This window comes from Physella acuta, unplaced genomic scaffold, assembly GCF_028476545.2.
Source record: "Physella acuta isolate Inbredline_101_S28 unplaced genomic scaffold, ASM2847654v3 ptg000051l, whole genome shotgun sequence".
In the NCBI taxonomy this organism is placed as follows: Eukaryota; Metazoa; Mollusca; class Gastropoda; family Physidae; genus Physella; species Physella acuta.
Window position 1 is genome coordinate 260008 of NW_026731571.1, and position 21775 is coordinate 281782.

General features: G+C 40.1%; 2 protein-coding genes across 4 annotated transcripts; both read left to right on the forward strand.

Moving 5' to 3' along the window:
* Positions 1–5807: 5807 nt before the first annotated feature.
* Positions 5808–10609, forward strand: LOC131946172 (protein ZNRD2). 3 transcript variants are annotated; one of them, XM_059306841.1, is made up of 4 exons: positions 5808–5831; positions 8869–9035; positions 9629–9713; positions 9867–10609. In XM_059306841.1, the coding sequence occupies exons 2-4, from the start codon at positions 8880–8882 to the stop codon at positions 10349–10351; spliced, it is 726 nt and encodes a 241-aa protein (XP_059162824.1). In that variant the 5' UTR covers positions 5808–5831; positions 8869–8879; the 3' UTR covers positions 10352–10609. The 3 variants fall into 3 exon arrangements, with proteins under 3 accessions (XP_059162824.1, XP_059162817.1, XP_059162809.1); XM_059306834.1 differs by lacking the exon at positions 5808–5831 and adding an exon at positions 6017–6135; XM_059306826.1 differs by lacking the exon at positions 5808–5831 and adding an exon at positions 6148–6247.
* Positions 10610–12671: 2062 nt separating this feature from the next.
* LOC131946227 (uncharacterized) lies at positions 12672–17284 on the forward strand. The gene is made up of 5 exons (XM_059306905.1): positions 12672–12744; positions 15296–15439; positions 15636–15729; positions 15927–16075; positions 17111–17284. Exons 2-5 carry the CDS (start codon positions 15316–15318, stop codon positions 17137–17139), a joined length of 396 nt encoding a protein of 131 aa, XP_059162888.1. The 5' UTR covers positions 12672–12744; positions 15296–15315; the 3' UTR covers positions 17140–17284.
* The last annotated feature ends 4491 nt before the right edge of the window (positions 17285–21775 follow it).

Genomic DNA, 21775 nt, shown 5'->3' on the forward strand with positions numbered 1-21775 from the left:
GGAATGAGTGACGTCAATTATGGAAGACTTCTATAAAGCTGTGCTCAATGAAAATGAGGAACATAAAGCGTTCGTTTTCATGCATGCCTTTGCTCATAACGAATGATCATAACTATTGCAAGCCTGTTGTCCTAAGCGGTGTTAAAGTTAAACAACCTCAGCACATCATCCCCGCCAAAAAGGGCCTGCCACTAAATGCCTACCGACGAAAATAGGCCGCACTACATTGACTCCAAATGTAATAACTTCTGACAATAAGGCTCAAACCAACTAGCTCCTGGCAACGATATTCGACAAGAATCCAAGACAATTATTGGCTTGCAGGTAAAATTGGACAAAACAGCAAGTTTCGCGACATGGGGCATAACAAAAGATCAACCCTTAATACGACAGCAGCTAATGTAAAAAGCCAGAGCTCAGTATAGGCTTGAGTTTAATATAGAAATAGTGTTAGCAGTGGACGGTGCATTAGGAATACGGCCGTCGGCTAAACGCTCGAGTCCGACGATGTCTGAACATCAAGTTTGTCTTTTATGAAGTGCGGAGCATCTTTAAGAGCTGAGCTTGGGGAGGGGGGGGGGTCCCTTTTGACACCACCACTATCGCCGCTTATGTCCACATATCAATCTCAAGTTTTACGTGGAGCTTAATGGGCAGACGAAGTTTATAGGTGGGACTGGGAGCCTAAATGCATTTACGGAAGCCGCTGTGTCACGGGCATTTTACAGCCGAACGTCTCAGGGCAGCAGGTTGCAGAAATTAAAAGCACGTGAATTTGTATAGTAGAGGGAGCACCGCATGCCACTGTAATAAATTAAACACCAATATAATTCACCGAACTAAAGTCATTTAGATCTATTCGTCAGGCTAGAAGTCGCTAAAGTCTCAACTCCATAGTGCCTGTTTTGATTTTTTTTTTTAATTACGCGGTATCTCTTTCTTTAACATTAGCCTAATGACTAATGACGTCACGCGCGCCGAGAACTTGGTGACGTTGTGCTAAGTGGGGGATGAAACGGCGGGGTTGAGAAAAATGACGTGTTTCTTTTTTTAACAGACGAATAAGTGATAGATTCTAATTCTCCTACGAACTATAGGTTGATCTAGTTTTTTTTTCTAGAGGGAGATATCACCATATATTGAGTGTTTTTTGTTTTTGTAATAATGGATGGTGGGGAGGGGTAAACAACGACTATTGAACAAATAAAAAACCATGTGGTATTCAAATGTAACTAATTAAAATTTAAAACTATTTTTATAATTTATAAACACAATAATCTTAATTCAGAAAAAGTGTAGGCTTAAGACTAATGTCTACAGACAAAATAAACAACTAGGCTTAAATGGATCACACATAAACAGTGCCGGCGCCAGATTATTATAGGCAAAACTTATTAAAAGCGCCCCCCCCCCCCCGCAATTTTTTTCATGCCCCCGTATTATCAGAGGCGTAGCGACCCTTCCAGCGCCCGGGGACAAGCTTACGATTTGCACCCCCCCTCAAACTTTCAATTTGTTTTTCCAACCCATTTTGGCCCCCCCCCCCTACGAACAGCGCCCTAGGCGACAGCCTAGTTCGCCTTATAGGTAGCGCCGGCCCTGTCCATAAATGACATCATACTTTTCCCGACGAATTCCCTTTCCCCAAATCGTCACCAAAAGCGAGATGATGATTTAATATCATATCGCAGTTCTACTATACCCGAACGCGTAATCACAATTTCTAACGAAAACGAATATATTGTTCATCATTTTTAAAAAAAAAATATTTTACCCGTCCCATATTTTGAGTCCAACGTCATTTATGAAGAATATGGACGACCTAATAATTGACAAGTTCATCAGTACAAAAGGGTTTAATAAATGATGGACCTCCCAAAAGTTTTTGAGATCTTGGATGTACATACATACATACATAGTAGAGATACTCACTAATTTTAAATTTCGTTATTTTTCGATTTAAACATTACCAATGGAAACTAGAGATCAATCTCTAATCAATCAAATACTTAATTTGTTGAAAATAAACTCATTTGGAGCTTAATTACTGATTTTTATTAATTGGCCACTCCAAGCATTGCAAGCCAAATAATCCGTGACAACCAGATCGCCATTACTTTTCTGAAGAGACGAACTCTGCAGGTTTGACCTTGCAGCTGATTTGATTTTAGCAGAATATGCACAGTACATTTGATTTTATTACCACATTTCTATTCGTATGGACACTGTCTTCGTCAGAATAAAAAATCACATAATGGAATTAGATCTAGATCTAGAATTTTTAAATATTTTTGTTTAATTTTTTTTTAAATGGAAGGGTAATTAAAAAGGAAAACTAAATTCAAATTAATGAACAACATGTTCAAGAATATATAGTATAGATCTAATCTTTTTAAAGATATTCAATCCCATGCATGTTTTATTAACTAGTGTAAGTGTTTTAGCAATGCTTAATTAGGGCAATTCATAAAATATAGCGATGTCATTGTAAAATTAATCTACTTCTCTCACTTCACTTGGGACAGGTGTGTTATTTACAAAGTTTTGTCTATGCTCAGTTTAAAATGTAAAGATTTGTAAGTATTTGATTTATTTTAAAAAACACTGCAATAGCATTCAAATTCATCAAGTTAGCGAGAAATACATTCTAAACAGCGTCACGGGCAGTGCGCGTGACAGACATCTCGCTCGCTTAGTTTTGTCAACCAGAAAAGTTAGCCTATCAAATACAATTAATTAGGCCTATAAAATAAAAAGAGGCCAATCGCATTAAAATGATCGCCTGTGAGCGAAGATATATGCAAATTACAAACATCGCTAGCCCGCCTGCGTTCTTTTGTCAACCAGCGAGAGAAAACTCACAGCACAGTGTGCGCATGCGCTAAATCTAGTCCAAGTACTTTGTTATCCCAAGTTATAGGCCCTAATTAGTATTATAGGTCTAGATTAATATAAAGTTCAAATTAAATGTATTTAATTAAGATGTGTGTCTATTTGATTTTTCAAATGTCAGCGCATAAAAATTAATCACCCGAGAGCGAGAATTAGGCCTATGCCTATGCATTCCAAACATCGACACAGGCCAAGTGTGACACACGACTCGCTCGCTCGCGCTGGTTTGTCAGCAAGAGAGGCATCGCCCGCCACAACGCCGCCGGCACAGCACACACATGTCCTAGTCCATGCGTACTTGGTTTACTAAGTACTAATTAGTAATGTAAACCTAGACTCAACGCTAAAATCATTTAATTTATCAGGCCTCTAAAATCTTAATAATATACAATAAAATATATAAATATCAGTGGCGTAGCGAGGTCGGGTGTCACCCGGTGCGGCACTTAATGATGTCACCCCCCCAGAGGCGTAGCGACCCTTCCCGGGGACAAATTTTCGATTAGCACCCCCCCTCAAACTTTCGATTTGCATCCCCCCTCAAGTTTTTCTCTATATATTTTGCTATTTTTTGCCTTGGTGTCACCCCCCCCCCCCTAAATGGTGTCACCCGGTGCGGTCCGCACCCCCGCCCCCTCGCTACGCCCCTGATAAATATATTTATATAATATAAACATTACTAAGCCTAATAAATGTATCAACGAAGACCAGTGAAAATAATATTATAATTAACCTAATTAAAATTTATGAAATCAATAAGAATTAAGACAAATTAATTAAGCTATAACAAATTTGAAAACAAATAATTAGGCCTAAATAAGCACACAAAGACCAACGCTCACTACAAATTCCCCAGGGATCAACACAAAATTTAAAAAAACAAACAAACAGATCGTTGTGGTTTAAGGCTAAGGGCTTTTAGAGTCTTAGTATAATCCAAAAGCCAGGTGAAATATCCATAATTAGGCTTAATTAGTCTAATTACGCTAGCAAAATAAGCTGAAAAAGAGTGTCAAGTGAAAAGAATACAATTATATAATACGAGCCGGCCCGCGGCATAACATACGCCGCTATTTAGTTGTTTCTAATTTTCAATAATTCATAATTTGTGAATTCGACAGTACCAACGCTGACACTGAAAATATTTCTTTAAAACACTATAAGTAGCTCGTTAAGGACCATAACCCCCCCCCCCCCCTTCCTTCCCCCCCCCCCCCCTACGTTTAAAATCGTTGGCTCTGCTTGTAAACATTTAGAGTGAACACAGCTCACTAAAACCACGTAGGGGTGGGGAGGTAGGGAGAGCGTTTGCAGCTTGTTTTCTAACGGCTCGAAGAGGAGAATTATATATATAGATATAAGCAGCGAGAGGATACTACTGTACAGCTTCCGTAACAATAGCGATGACGTCACAATAAAAAATTACGTGCTTTCAGTGACCTTTTTTGGCTGCCGATTTCTTAAAATGGATTCAAAATAATTACAATATTTTTTCACTAAACGATCAATCTAATAATACTCTACCTTACAGTGCCATTTAGACACGTAACAGTCCTTTATTTAAAGTTTTTAAACAACTCAAACTATACCCATGTTTCCGCTTGACCTCCATGGTCGGAAGCAAATTTTTAAAAAAAAAATCTGCCAAAAATAGCTTTGTCATCTTCAGATAGCTTAAAATACGCGAAAAAAACGCCATTTTTCGCGTGATAATTATTTTTAAACTTAATGTTAAGGTGGTCTCTCGAACAAAGCAGTAAAAATTGCCCAATCGTAGGCCCAGGTGAGGTAGCCATGTTCTGGTTAGCAACCAAGGACGCTTTAAAGTTAGTGAGCCTCACTAATACATAGCCTTCATTTCAATTGAAATTAAAGATAAGGAGACGGCCCTCTGTACTACTTACATTAAACAAGACAGCTATGCATATTAAACAACAAAGTCAACACAATATACGTACGAATAGACATTTTTATCAAGGGAAACTACTCTAAATTTTATTTGGAAAGATGGCCGCTGTTTTTATCTACTAACATTTATCTCAAACACCTTGTTTAAAGTTAGTTTCATGGTATTTTAAATTTTTTTGGTCACTGATTGTTATTTTAAATCAATTATCTGTTTAATTTTGTAAAATTTGACTTAAATATACTTATTTAAACAAATATATTCATCAGTTACCTCTCCCGCACATTACTACTGCGGCCGAATTAATTACGCTAAAACGATAGATTACCGTACTATTTATCAGGGATAAAAAGAATGACAGTCCCTAAGACAAATAACATTCATAGTTAATTACATTAATTAGGATTCTAAATTCTAATGTCATGTCAAGGCGGTGCTGTTTTACGGAGCACATACTTGGAGAGTCCCCAAGACCCGCACAGACAAGATACAGACCTTCATTAAAAAATATCTTCCGTCAGATTCTGATTTTAATGTAACAGGGCAGAGTGCCTAGCGTAGACCTGTGGTGGAGGGCAAGGATACCCATTACAGTTACAGCACCCCCTACAGATAAGATGTAGCAATTCGTGTTAAAAACCGCAGGGATGTCTTGAGAGACAGCCAGGGATCGGACAATGGGGTTGTGACCCTATGCTACACAAGGAATAAAGAGGACTTAGTCAAGCCATTTTAGAAATTAAACGGCAGCTTTGGAGACACATTTATATACATTAAAACGTAATTTTATACTAATTTTGGTCACAAAAACGAAAGAAAATGTTTGTATTAATTTTTGAAGTAAAATACAAATACATCTAGATCTAGACCTTTTTTGTTTTTATGTTTATCTTTTCTGTAAAAAACAAAAACTTTTTAAGCTTTAAAATTTGAAATTATTACTTTGAAATTTTGGCAACAAATTTGCCAATTTGGAATCTGTGTTACAAAAATTTAGTTGTTCAGTAGGCCTAACAGTAGCATTTTTAAAAAAGTATGCTTTAATAAAAATAATAATCCAGCATTCAATCTTCTATGTTTAATTTAGATTTAAGAGCCTTAAATTTATTTAATGAAAGAATATTTACATTTTTATGAGTAAATCATTAAAAATAATGGGGTTCTTTTTAATCTAGATCTATTCTAGTAATAAACACACTTTTACGAATGTGTATAAATTACATAGATTTCACTAGACTATTTTAGACAAAACCTACGAAACAATTAAAACGCATAAACCAACTGGGGTGCTTCACTGCTTAGGCCTATTCATAAACTTCAAGGCATTGTATTGTAAGGTAAAACCAAAGCAATAAGTCCACAACTACATTCTCTAGCTCAAAATATTTTAAGTAATACTTCAAATAGACTAGATCTAGACCATCGCTTCTAGATTACTCTAGATTTCTGGTAATCTATCGTTTTAAATTTAGGTGCGTAAAATCGGCCGCGGCTAGTAGATCTAGATCTAGATTCTAGATCTAGATCTTCTAGAGAGATCTAGATCTAGAATCTAGATCTAGTAGTTCCCAGCTAAAGTTGCTAAAGTTAGTTGTTAGATTAGTTGTAGATCTAGTTAGTTTTAGTTTAGTAATGTAAAAAAATGTAGCCTCATTGCTAAGGCTTTATATTAAAGTTTAATAGAAATAGAATAGGCCTATATTGTGATATATTATTATTTGGGTCAAATATTAGGCTATAGATAACTGAATAATAAACCAAAATCAATAGCTAAATACCAGAGGCGTAGCGAGGGGGGGGGGATGGACATATGTCCCCGGGCGCTGACCTAAGGGGGGTGCCAAATTGAAAGTTTGAGGGGGGGGGGGGGGGTGCAAATGAAAAGTTTGTCCCCGGGAAGGGTCGCTATGCCTCTGCTAAATACTAAATAGGCCTATATCAATATATAGATCTAATATAGTATAAGTATACTGTATACTATAGGCCATAAATCAACTTTAACCATTAATGTCCCGTAACGCCCGCTGCCGCCCGACACCGTTAATGTCCCGTAACGCCCGCTGCCGCCCGCTTACAATACGCATAGAAAAATTAAATTTGTTTCATTAAAATTTGGCCTACAAATCCTAATTTTTAACTAAACAGGAAGTCGGATTGTTTCAGCATCCTTTTCCGGTCTTCTAATTTCAATGGCGCTTTTGAAAGATAAAAAATAATAGTTTCTTTCTATCTCGAAATTTTAGACTCATCTGTCCTATTTTTAGTAGATTTAATATTAAAAATAAAATAAAGTAATGCCTCTAAACGTATCTAGGCATGTATTTTATGAATTATATATCTTAAACATAACCAAATTGATATTTAACTGTTAAATTCGATGCATAGTTGTTTAGAAAAAAATAAATAAAGTTGACTACCGAAAATGACCTGTTTTGAATTTTCTCCGACATTTTTTATTTTTATACTGTACTTTTACCAAATATAATATATTCTATTTAATACTGTTGGAAAGCCAGGTTTATTCCCAACATTAAGCAATAGTTTTTATCTTAATTTTTAATTTCATTTAGACAAAAACAAATATTTTGTGAAACTATTCACGTGATCATACAGAGTTATGCTCCTTACATCGGGCCGTCATGGGTGGAGTTTTGGTAGAATGAATGGGACATTAATGGTTAAACAGCAGTGCTTGCGAGCAAGATTCGCTATCATATATTAGCAGCCATCTGTAAAATAGAGTGGCTTCCCCTGAATCTCCCAGTTTACCAAAAAAAAACATAAACAAGATGGCTGCTAAAGTAAATGAGCTTGGTTGTATCTGATGGAAAACATTGCTAGTCTTTATTTATTAGGCCTACAGAAAAGTAGACCGTCCCTGAGTCCACCCAACTCTGATGGGTACCTAACTCACGATAGGGAAAGTAAAGGCGGCTGGGCATAGTGCTGACTACACTATTTCTTTATATGCTGAGGTCACAGAAACAAGTAAACTCTACTTCACTTGCCCCATAGACCGTCTGGTTTGAAAAGGGAACTTTTACTTTTTTTTTTAAATGAAACATTTTTGTAAATTCTTAAAACATATTTCCTCTTAAAAATGTGAAATAACTACTAAAATTTACTACTATTCTTGGTCAATTTTACGTACCTAAAACGATAGATTACCAGATTTCTATTTAGATCTAGATCTATTTACTGTAGTTTACAGCTTGAAACTTCAAAAGTAAACTAAAAGTTTCTTTAAAAAAAAGGTAATCTATCGATTTAGGGTAGGCCTACGTAAAATCGGGTGAGACTAGATTCTAGATCTAGCTAGTAATTTAGAAATTTAGTTAATTTAGGCCTTAGGCTAATAGAATCTATTTCTAAATTTTAAATCATGTTTTTATGTTTATCTTGATTAAGCCTAAGCCTTATTAGTTCTAGAATTAAGAAGTGTTATATTTAATATACTAGGACCTATGGCCTATAATCTATATTATATTGAAGTGACTGCATAGAAGAAGTGCTAAACACAATGACTGTAATTATTTAATAGCTGCGCAATGGGCTCAAATTAAACAGTGTTTCTTCCAGGCATCTTGGAGCAATCCTCCCTGCCCCCCCCCCCCCCCCCCCTCCCCCACACCTCAAAACTTCTACTGCCCCCGAACGAAAAAGAATTTATATGGACAATATATATTTTTGCCAGTGTGTCTGACCCCAGGAAATTCCAGTCTCACCTTCCTCCTCCTCCCCCCCCCCCCCCCCCCCCCCCCCCCCCGTAGAAAAAAGTCGGGAAGAAACACTGAAATTAAATACTGATCACTACTGATCATCATCACTAAGTGAATATTACATAAAATTTTAAACCAAAAGACAGCCTTAATGTGAGAAATGGCTTTTACAAGTATACAAGCATGATTTCATGATAATGACATTTCCTGCTAACCTATTGGATTTAGCTAACTGTAAATTAAGATTAAACTATTTACACTAATGTAATCTCACAAAGCCCTGTAATTAAGTTACATTTTCACTCTATTTTGACACCAGTTTGGCTTATTTCAATATTTCTGTATTTCCAGTTGACTTGATCATGTCCATGGATTATGACAACTGGCAGCCCCCATCCGAAGCTGAAATGAAGTTGATTGAGGCACGGCGGGAGCGCTCGGATAAAATATCCAAGTTGATGTCTACTTATTTACTGAAGGGCTACAAAATGTTGGCCACAGTTTGTTCACAGTGTGAGGTAGTGAGAGCCAGTTGCTGATAAATTTCTGTTTTAGACAGTGTGAGGTAGTGAGAGCCAGTTGCTGATAAATTTCTGTTTTAGACAGTGTGAGGTAGTGAGAGCCAGTTGCTGATAAATTTCTGTTTTAGACAGTGTGAGGTAGTGAGAGCCAGTTGCTGATAAATTTCTGTTTTAGACAGTGTGAGGTAGTGAGAGCCAGTTTCTGATAAATTTCTGTTTTAGACAGTGTGAGGTAGTGAGAGCCAGTTGCTGATAAATTTCAGTTTTAGACAGTGTGAGGTAGTGAGAGCCAGTTGCTGATAAATTTCTGTTTTAGATTTGGCTGTCTTGAAGTTATTACCATCATAGCCTGAACACATAATAACATGCTTATTCTAACCTGCTATTGCTTTCAACAACTCTTATTTTTTAAACAACATGTCTCACAAAAAGTTCAGTAGTATAGAGTAAGTGCAAAGGATAAAATAAAAGCTGTTTATTAAACGATTAATGATTAACAATTCTGGGATGACAAGTCAATCATTTATTTAAAAATGAGTGAATCATCAGTGGAGTATATTTTGACAAGTTTTTTTTTTCTGTCCCATTAGACCATCCTGCTCCAGGACAGACAGGGTACTCAGTATTGTGTGGCCTGTTCTGAGCTGGACTCAGACACGGACAAAGACAATCCAGGTAGGTCACCTTTTTATTTATTTTTTCTGTTTAGTTTTATACATCTGTGTGAAACTTTTTTCTAACAATGTGTTTAAAGAAATTAAATTTCTCACCTGTCAGAAGAAATATCCCAAAGTTTTGTTGTCATGTGACCCCATGGTTTACTTTCAGTGTTGAACCAAGCAGCTGCCATCTCTATGGCTAGAGAGATTGAGTTGTCATCCAACCCCACATCAACCACGGCAGCCAGGGAAGGGGGCGGAGCAGCTAAAAAACTCCAGCAGTCAGGGGCAGGGCGGGTCACTGACCTGTGTGGGGGAGACTCTCAGGTCTACAGTTCCTTCCATGATGTCCAGACCTTGACCACACCCAGAGCCACAGGTTACCTGGGCGAGGTCATCAAGCCAGAGGTACCAGAGCCAGGCAGGCGAGTGGACGCGCATACTTCAACCTCCTGCCATCACAACCACTCGGAGAAGAGGACAGCTGAAACCCACAGTGACCAGGGACCTGGTGTAGGTCAGTTGTGTGATAAGATAGAGTGGGCTGGCAGAGAGCTAGGCAGAACAGAAAGTGTTGAGTACAGCATTCAGCTGTGTCAGCTCATCAAGGCTGCAGCTGAGGCAGTGGTTGCTGTTAGATCTGCCAGCATTTGACAGGGGACAGCACTCCATAGGTCTGCCAGCATTTGACAGGGGACAGCACTCCATAGGTCTGCCAGCATTTGACAGGGGACAGCACTCCAGTATGTGTACAGCCTTTCATTATTATCAAAGTTATAGGCCTTTACATTTGTCAGTAATGTTTCAGCTTCATACAGCTGTTGGAAATTCTGATTTTTATGCAATGTTCTAGCATTTAATATAGAAATCTTGTTAACAATTTAGAAAATTTGATGTGATAAATACTCATGACAACTGAGTGAAATTCTGTTTTTTTAGTAAATAAAAATGTTCTTTATACACGCAAATAGGAATTTTTAATGACAGTTTTAAATTTTAAAAAGTGAAATGCTTCTGTCTGTCTCTACCACCAATGAAACACAAGTTGTCTACCCTGCCACAGCTGTTATTAGGGTTAATAAGTCCACCATCAATTTTAGTTTCCGCTGCCCAGTGTCCAAAACCTTATCTTTGCTCATTGAGGATTTGTGGAAAACATGACTTTTTTTAATCCCTGCTTATAATTACGAACAAGCTAATGAATGTTTTTTTTTTAATGAATGTTTTTTTTTATGCAATTGGTTGAGTAAAAGATATATTTGATGTTGACTTTTTAAAACTGTCTTTGCATAAAATTACAATTATAAATTATTTAAAAAAAATTGTTTTGAATAAATGCACTGAAAATTGTATGCTTTAGATTTGAATAAATGCACTGAAAATTGTATGCTTTAGATTTGAATAAATGTGTTGTAATGTAGTGAGCAAAAAAAAATTGTTTTCTCTCCTTAAGATTTGTTTATTGTTGCTGTTTGCTGATAATAAAAAATAATTTATACTGCAGTTTTCCACATTTGATTTGTCTATTGTTTTGATCTTGTACTGTTTGGTCTGTTGATGTGGTTTCCCACTCAGAGAATGTGTATTGTTCATCCAAGGGTTCTGTGTGACTTGCCACATTTTGAACTACACCTTTAACACCTCCATCCAAATCCTACATGCACATTTTGGGTGCTGTTTCTGTACAACCTCACACCATGAACTTGTTACAAAGTTGTGTGTTGATGTGTTCCTCATGCTGTGTTATTTTACTAGTGTGTTGGTTGTTGTGTCAATTGTCATTTGATTTGTTGCTACATAATGTGGCGACATGTGTTTGTTGTAACTTCATCACTTATGTCGTTTGGTGAGTTGTTAGATATGTTGTGTTACACCGTGTGTTGTTAATCTTGTGTGTTACTAGTGAATTGTTAGTCGTGTTGTGTCATTTCATGTGTCTTGCTGATGTGTTGTGTTACCACCGTCTTATCATGGCTAGCCGTATGCAGCACACAGAACCAATGGTGTACACTCGGGTGACGTCATCAAGTCCGGACCCACACAGCCCACCCACTCCCGGGAGTAAACACCTGAAGCACACATTCGACTGACGCTAAAGTTATCAACGACTCTATCTTTTGGTTTTCAATATCTCTCTATTGTTTGGCATACAGTTTGCATGAAATAATTAGTTAATAGTTAACACTTTTATTGGTAGATGGAGGGGGGGAATGATGATATAATGCTTAAATACGAATTACATATTAGAGCATAATGGATGCACTGTTTCAGTCCATTGTCACATCTATATGTCATTGTCACTGACAATTTGTCAGATGTCTTTGATGACAGTCCATTGACACATGCAGTGTTTCTTCCAGACATTTTTCTCCTGGTGGGGGTCGGGGGGGCACTTGAAATTATCGGGGAGGGGAGGGGTGGCGGACACTGTTAAAAGTATATATTTTCTATATAAATTACATTTCGTTCGGGGGATGGGGGTAGACTTTCTTCGGGGGTGGGGGGGGGGGGGGCGAAGAGATGACTGGAAGAAACTCTGGACACATGTGTATGGTGACAGCGTAGGTTTGTGAAATTTGTTAGGGTGAAACCATGATCACAACACAGTTCGTGTTTCGTGTATTGAAAGAGAAATGAGCGTAGAACACAGCCGTGTAGAAGTTCACCTGATGTTGTGAGTTGTGTTTTGGGCACCCAGGGCCTATAAAACAGGTGAGATTTAGGGCCCAATAGTTATCAAATTGTTTCAACTTAAGTGAAAATGGTAATCTAAGACATTCGACTTTAAGATGTCCACGGATTTAAAAACATCTTTAATTTAAATGTTTGGATTTCGCGAAGGATTCTTACACTTTTTAAAATTTAACATTAACGCGTATTTTATTTTGTTTCATTAAATTAGTAAACAAAACTTAGCACACCCATGGCATTCAGCTAAAAATCCCTTGGCCGTATGTTATCTAGTGTGTTGATGTAGTTTGGTCAGTGTTTGATCCGGACATTTTTTTTTTCTTAGGCTACCTCAGGTGACAGTGATACAGTAAAAGGTAAGACATTTTGTAACCACCCACTGACCAGAAATAATTGTTGCAGTTAGACTTTACAGTCACCGACAATAGCCTTTCCAATGCTAGTTTCCCCAACTATCCCCAAATGTTACCAACCTTGTATTAATTTCTCCAACTGTCCCCAGTGGTAACCCATCTTTCTTGTGCTAGTTTCTACAGTAATCCCCAGTGGTAACCCATCTTACTTGTGCTAGTTTCTCCATCTGTCCCCAGTGGTAACCCATCTTTCTTGTGCTAGTTTCTCCAACTGTCCCCTGTGGTAACCCATCTTTCTTGTGCTAGTTTCTCCAACTGTCCCCAGTGGTAACCCATCTTTCTTGTGCTAAGTTTCTCCAACTGTCCCCAGTGGTAACCCATCGTTCTAGTGCTAGTTTCTCCAACTGTCCCCAGTGGTAACCCATCTTTCTTGTGCTAGTTCCTCCAACTGTCCCCAGTGGTAACCTATCTTTCTTGTACTAGTTTCTCCAACTGTCCCCAGTGATAACCTATCTTTCTTGTGCTAGTTTCTCCAACTGTCCCCAGTGGTAACCCATCTTTCTTGTGCTAGTTTCTCCAACTGTCCCCAGTGGTAACCCATCTTTCTTGTGCTAGTTTCTCCAACTGTCCCCTGTGGTAACCCATCTTTCTTGTGCTAGTTTCTCCAACTGTCCCCAGTGGTAACCCATCTTTCTTGTGCTAGTTTCTCCAACTGTCCCCAGTGGTAACCCATCTTTCTTGTGCTAGTTTCTCCAACTGTCCCCAGTGGTAACCCATCGTTCTAGTGCTAGTTTCTCCAACTGTCCCCAGTGGTAACCCATCTTTCTTGTGCTAGTTTCTCCAACTGTCCCCAGTGGTAACCCATCGTTCTAGTGCTAGTTTCTCCAACTGTCCCCAGTGGTAACCCATCTTTCTTGTGCTAGTTTCTCCAACTGTCCCCAGTGGTAACCCATCGTTCTAGTGCTAGTTTCTCCAACTGTCCCCAGTGGTAACCCATCTTTCTTGTGCTAGTTTCTCCAACTGTCCCCAGTGGTAACCCATCGTTCTAGTGCTAGTTTCTCCAACTGTCCCCAGTGGTAACCCATCGTTCTAGTGCTAGTTTCTCCTACTCTCCCCAGTGATAACCCATCGTTCTAGTGCTAGTTTCTCCAACTGTCCCCAGTGGTAACCCATCTTTCTTGTGCTAGTTTCTCCAACTGTCCCCTGTGGTAACCCATCTTTCTTGTGCTAGTTTCTCCAACTGTCCCCAGTGGTAACCCATCTTTCTTGTGCTAGTTTCTCCAACTGTCCCCAGTGGTAACCCATCGTTCTAGTGCTAGTTTCTCCAACTGTCCCCAGTGGTAACCCATCTTTCTTGTGCTAAGTTTCTCCAACTGTCCCCAGTGGTAACCCATCGTTCTAGTGCTAGTTTCTCCAACTGTCCCCAGTGGTAACCCATCTTTCTTGTGCTAGTTTCTCCAACTGTCCCCAGTGGTAACCCATCGTTCTAGTGCTAGTTTCTCCAACTGTCCCCAGTGGTAACCCATCTTTCTTGTGCTAGTTTCTCCAACTGTCCCCAGTGGTAACCCATCGTTCTAGTGCTAGTTTCTCCAACTGTCCCCAGTGGTAACCCATCGTTCTAGTGCTAGTTTCTCCAACTGTCCCCAGTGGTAACCCATCGTTCTAGTGCTAGTTTCTCCAACTGTCCCCAGTGGTAACCCATCTTTCTTGTGCTAGTTTCTCCAACTGTCCCCAGTGGTAACCCATCGTTCTAGTGCTAGTTTCTCCAACTGTCCCCAGTGGTAACCCATCTTTCTTGTGCTAGTTTCTCCAACTGTCCCCAGTGGTAACCCATCGTTCTAGTGCTAGTTTCTCCTACTCTCCCCAGTGATAACCCATCGTTCTAGTGCTAGTTTCTCCAACTGTCCCCAGTGGTAACCCATCGTTCTAGTGCTAGTTTCTCCAACTGTCCCCAGTGATAACCCATCGTTCTAGTGCTAGTTTCTCCAACTGTCCCCAGTGATAACCCATCGTTCTAGTGCTAGTTTCTCCTACTCTCCCCAAATGTTACCAACCTTGTTCTAATTTTTCCAACTGTCCCCAGCGGTGATCCATCACCTTGTTTAGCTGCCAAAGGTATATAAAGGTATATAATATAACTACAGTTGCCTTTCGAGTTAGCTGCTTTGTGACAACTTATATTTTTCCTAATGTTGACGTGACAACTTCTTTAGTTGTTGTGACACATCTGAACGAGGATGGCGTGACAGCTTTGATTTGACGTGACAGCTTTAATTTGATGTGACAGCTTTAATTTGACGTGACAGCTTTAATTTGACTTGACAGCTTTAATTTGACGTGACATCTTTAATTTGACGTGACATCTTTAATTTGACGTGACATCTTTAATTTGACGTGACATCTTTAATTTGACGTGACAGCTTTAATTTGACGTGACAGCTTTAATTTGACGTGACAGCTTTAATTTGACGTGACAGCTTTCATTTGACGTGACAGCTTTCATTTGACGTGACAGCTTTAATTTGACGTGACGACCATTACTCCTGCTATACAGGGCTGAGAGAAGTGTTCGCCATGTTTGATAAGGACGGAGACGGCTCCATCAGTGAGGCTGAGCTGGGCGCAATGATGAGGTCCGTGGGCAGGGACCCCACCAGCCAGGAGATCAAGGACATGATCCATGAGGTGGACATCAACGGTGGGTCAGCTCTTCGTCTGGGTACACGTATGTATGGGAATGTCATGTGTTAATGTGTATGGGCGTGTCTGTGTGTAAATGTGTGTCTGTGTCTACTTGCTTGTTTCTATTTTTTTCTAAAATTCAAATATGATAGGATTTCTAAGTAAATGCTTACATTGAGAAAATGCAAGATTTGATATGTAAACGTCTGCAGAAAACGGGCTGATTGATTTCTGTGAGTTCCAGGCTATGATGCAGCGGGAAGACACCGAGAGTGACAAGAAAGCTGAGCTGATGGAGGCTTTCAAGTAGGTGTTGTTGGTGGTCAGCTGACCGGGTCACTGGGTCGGTGGTCACTGGACACTGGGTCGGTGGTCTATTTGGTATATTTTAATGATCATCCAAAGTGTGGTCTTCTGACTGGTCAGTGTTCTTTTAATGGTCTGTTCTGTGTTGGCCTATCGTGGTCCAAATATAACGTTTCTCTCCCCCCACCCCCACCCAGGTTGTTTGACCAGGACGGGGACGGGAAGATCTCCTTCAATGAACTCCGTCACTTCATTGAGCTGCTGGGGGAGAACCTCACAGAGGTCGACTACCTCGTGCTGATGCGGGCTGCCGACAAGGACAAGGATGGGTTCATCAACCTCGATGGTAGGTTGGTTACATCAACCTCGATGGTAGGTTGGTTACATCAAGGATGGTTTCATTAACCTCGATGGTAGGTTGGTTACATAAACATCGATGGTAGGTTGGTTACATCAAGGATGGTTTCATCCACCTCGATGGTAGGTTGGTTACATCAAGGATGGTTTCATCAAATTCGATGGTAGGTTGGTTACATCAAGGATGGTTTCATCCACCTCGATGGTAGGTTGGTTACATCAAGGATGGTTTCATCAACCTTGATGGTAGGTTGGTTACATCAAGCTCGATGGTAGGTTGGTTACATCAATCGCGATAGTAGGTTGGTTACATCAAGGATGGTTGCATCAGCCTTGATGGTAGGTTGGTTACATCAGCCTCGATGGTAGGTTGGTTACATCAACTTGGATGGTAGGTTGGTTACATCAACTTGGATGGTAGGTTGGTTACATCAATCTGGATGGTAGGTTGGTTACATCAATCTGGATGGTAGGTTGGTTACATCAAGGATGGTTTCATCAACCTCGATGGTAAGTTGGTTACATAAGCCTCGATGGTAAGTTGGTTACATCAAGGATGGTTTCATCAACCTCGATAGTAGGTTGGTTACATCAAGGATGGTTTCATCAAATTCGATGGTAGGTTGGTTACATCAAGGATGGTTTCATCAAATTCGATGGTAGGTTGGTTACATCAAGGATGGTTTCATCAAATTCGATGGTAGGTTGGTTACATCAAGGATGGTTTCATCAACCTCGATAGTAGGTTGGTTACATCAAGGATGGTTTCATCAAATTCGATGGTAGGTTGGTTACATCAAGGATGGTTTCATCAAATTCGATGGTAGGTTGGTTACATTTAATCAATATACAAATATTTAAGTGGTCTCATTACACACAAGTTACACATTTAAAAAAACCCACACATGAGCACGAAGCCAAATAGCAGTTACAGTGTAGTGTTGCTTTGTTGCTAATTAATTTTTTAAAATGTGTATAAATGACTTTCTTTAAATGTATAATGTAGACATATTTGTTTTCCCAGAATTCCTCGTGATAATGGACTCCATGTGATGTAAGGAGATCCACCGGAAACGGAACTGGACCCAGGATTTTTGTGATTACAAATCCAAGATATTTATTTTCCAAGAGATATTTATTTTTTTCTATAATAAAATTAAACAAAAAGCTTTAGGAATAAAGATACTTTGCATTTTAATGCGATCTTCTGTTTTTTTTCTTTATTACTTAGTTTATATCATAGAATCACGGCATAGAGTATTTGCCAGACTGGAATTTGCATCTTCCCTATCCGCACAATTTTTGTACCTGGTACAAGTGCTGATCACGGTTCTGCACTAGAACTACACCAGTGTCCAGTTGTGCGATGACCTTCACGTAGTTATTGAAGGCATTAGTGATGTCAATGGGGCATTAGAAGATTCTAGAACAGGCTGAAGGAGGTAGTCTAAAGTTTTAAACTGCTAACGGGCCAGGCAATACACCGTGCAATGGTTTCGATAATCCCATTATATGCTGAACAATTGAACAAATTGAACTATTGTGAGTTATTGAAAAGATATTCAAAATGTGACAATACATGGACATAATCCACTGTACTCTTCAAGGGAGGCTATTGGATACATCCTTCTATTAATATGGTTATGTCCCTTGTGTCAATCACGAACTCTACTTAATCGACTTGAGTTCACAAGGGCCACCAGTAAAAATTAGCAATAGCGACGTCTTCGTTTTCTCAGGAATCTTATTTAAGGTGGGGGAATCTACAAACGGTGTTAATCACTGAACACGTTTGACCAAAACCACACTTAACACCTGAACCGTTAATTTTGAACACCTCATTAAGAAAACTTAACTCATATCTATCAAATCGTATCAACTGATAAATAACAAGATCAATTCTTGTCCTGGGCGCCTTCTCCAGCTACGCAAGACTGCTGATCAATGACCGGATGTGACGTCAGATATTGTCACACCTAACTACGGCCAGGTAAGCCCAGCCAAAGTTATCGACCGAGTTGCCGAGTTGTACAATTAATGCGGCCAAAATTCCGAGCAAATCTTTGCCTGTGACGTCAGACTTCCGGTGCATCTAAAAATAGCATTCTGTAGCGTGGTGACCCAAAAATTTTGGGTGATCCAAACTTAGGTCTCATTTGATGGCTGATATTTGCTCGCTTGGCACTGTAACCAATTCCACTCAGGCGTCGCTCCAGGGGGGGGGGTCTATGCCCCCCCTCCCCCGGGAAAAACAGAATAAAATGTATAATCTATATAGACACGTAATATTGTTGCCAATATCGCCCCCCCCCCCCCCGCCGGAAACTTGAATTGAGCCTCCCCCTACAGAAGTTTCAAGTGTCCACTGAGAAAAATGTTTGAAAGAAACCCCGACTAACCCTGCAGGCGTCAAATGTGGGCGTGTCTCTACGTCATACATTATTTCCAGTCCATGTTTACACCAATGGAGACTGGAACATTTCCGTAAGTTTTTTCTCCACTTCCTCCCACTCAGCTCTGTTGGTGAGATATGCGCAACAACAGCATTCGGAGAAAGATACGGAATCGGCGAATTTTTGGGGCATGTCGGAATTAGATGCAGCAACAATGGAGCCGTATGAATTCTTTAGGCGATCCGTTTTTTTCCACCGTGGGACTAGGTAGAGCTACGTGAAGAAAAAAACATTTTTATCCGGATTAAACTTTTTGCTTAGGTCGCACATTTGACAACAACCACCACTGATTTTCACATTTTGACAACAACCACCCCTGATTTTCAAAACTGCACCACAACTCATACTACCACTGTCACAATTTTATTTGTGTCACTGTTATAGCACCATCATAGCACCAGTGTGCTAGTACTGTACCACAAAGATATTTGTGATAATATTATACCACTGTTTTAACACCATAATACCACCATTGTGGTGTCTTTGTACCACTGTTGTGCCATTTTATATTGACATTATACCACCATTTTATCACCATTATTCTACCACCACGTGGTAAAGACGTACGGCCTTGGCGGGATCATTTCCTTCAAATTATTTATTTGCTAATTGTCCCGGCGTTGCCTTGGTTACCAGGCCAACAAAATAAACAAATGAACAAATTAAAACTTATTTTTAAAAATAATATATGTTTTATTGGATAGTGTGTATGTGTGTGTATGTGTATGTGTATGTATGTATGTGTGTATGTGTGTGTGTGTAAAGTGGGTGTGGCTGGTGCCAAACAATCCTGTAACCATGGTAACTAAAACATGGTCGGCAGCTCCCCTCAGTACAACCAACTGTAGACATTGTTGTATGTTGCACTTAGTGATGGTGACTGTTGAACACGGTGATACAGATGGTGAGTGTTGAACACGGTGATACAAATGGTGACTGTTGAACACGGTGATACAGATGGTGACTGTTGAACACGGTGATACAGATGGTGAGTGTTGAACACGGTGATACAGATGGTGACTGTTGAACACGGTGATACAGATGGTGACTGTTGAACACGGTGATACAAATGGTGTCAGTTTAACAAGGTGATACAGATGGTGAGTGTTGAACACGGTGATACAGATGGTGAGGGTTGAACACGGTGATACAGATGGTGAGGGTTGAACACGGTGATACAGATGGTGAGGGTTGAACACGGTGATACAGATGGTGAGGGTTGAACACGGTGATACAGATGGTGAGGGTTGAACACGGTGATACAGATGGTGAGGGTTGAACACGGTGATACAGATGGTGAGGGTTGAACACGGTGATACAGATGGTGAGTGTTGAACACGGTGATACAGATGGTGAGTGTTGAACACGGTGATACAGATGGTGAGGGTTGAACACGGTGATACAGATGGTGAGGGTTGAACACGGTGATACAGATGGTGAGGGTTGAACACGGTGATACAGATGGTGAGGGTTGAACACGGTGATACAGATGGTGAGGGTTGAACACGGTGATACAGATGGTGAGGGTTGAACACGGTGATACAGATGGTGAGGGTTGAACACGGTGATACAGATGGTGACTGTTGAACATGGTGATACAGATGGTGAGTATTGAACACGGTGATACAGATGGTGAGTATTGAACACGGTGATACAGATGGTGAGTATTGAACACGGTGATACAGATGGTGAGTGTTGAACACGGTGATACAGATGGTGACTGTTGAACACGGTGATACAGATGGTGACTGTTTAACAAGGTGATACAGATGGTGAGTGTTAAACACGGTGATACAGATCGTGACTGTTGAACACGGTGATACAAATGGTGACTGTTTAACACACTAGTAAAATGGTGACTGTTTAACAAGGTGATACAAATGGTGTCAGTTTAACACACTAGTACAAATGGTGACTGTTTAACAAGGTGATACAAATGGTGACTGTTTAACAAGGTGATACAAATGGTGACTGTTTAACAAGGTGATACAAATGGTGACTGTTTAACAAGGTGATACAAATGGTGACTGCTTAATAAGGTGATACAAATGGTGACTGTTATTGTTAACTTTTTACACCACAACTCCTGAGAAAGGAGAGGGGGGGGGCATTCTTGGGTCAATCGACAAGCTGGATAATTAGTTTTGTCATTAAAACTGCAGGATCCAATTTAATGAATAATTATATCATAGGATCTAATTAACTACATCTTTTTTCAATTCTGTTGATTAAATATTTTTCTCAATGCGAATTAATTAGCACCCAGGTAATTCTAGGGATGTCACGTGATTCAGCGTGGGCTTAGTTAGATAGGTAGGTGGGTAGGGAAGGGGCTGGTTTGGGGAGGGGGTGGATTGGTGAGGGGTGGATTGGTGAGGGTGGATAGGTGAGGGGGTGGATAGGTGAGGTTGGATAGGTGAGGGTGGATAGGTGAGAGGTTGATTGGTGAGGGTGGATAGGTGAGGGGGTGGATTGGTGAGGGTGGATAGGTGAGGGGGTGGATTGGTGAGGGTGGATAGGTGAGGGGGTGGATAGGTGAGGTTGGATAGGTGAGGGGGTGGATAGGTGAGGGGGTGGATAGGGGAGGGGTGGATAGGGATGGTCAAGAAGCGACAGAGAAAATATTCTTTGACTAAAATACATCTGTACACCAATGTGTAATTACATTGCTTTGGTACTGAGAGTGTGAGATCACTAAAACTGTTTTAGGTACTCATTACATCATTACATCTATCATAGGCGTCTCTACGAGATATTTTATACAAGACACAGGGGCGTGGAAGAGACACTGGGACATGGATGAGACATGGACAAGCCACTGGGACAAGACGCAAAAAACAAACAGATAACTGGGAAAACAACCTCGGTCACGGTACAATGATTTGCCAACAGTTCTGTGTTGCTGGGGGTGGGGGGGGGGGGGTGGGGGTGGGGGGGATGTAACTGACACCCTAGTTAGGATAATTTATGAAGATGTTTTCTTCCACCCACGGGTTAGCCTCAGTCATGTGTGACACAACACAGTTGACGTCACAGACACGGTACATCAGACGACAAACACCCGGGGCCTGAAACTGTCGTCTGCTGGGTCCTGTGGTGGGAGTGGAGGGGGGGGGGGGGGTGGGTGGGGGTGGAAGAGAAGAATTTACTGCTAGCTATGCGGTGGATTGAGGACAAAAATTGTTGACGTCATCTGGCCTGTAGGAATTTGTGTCATATACTTTATTACTACAGCA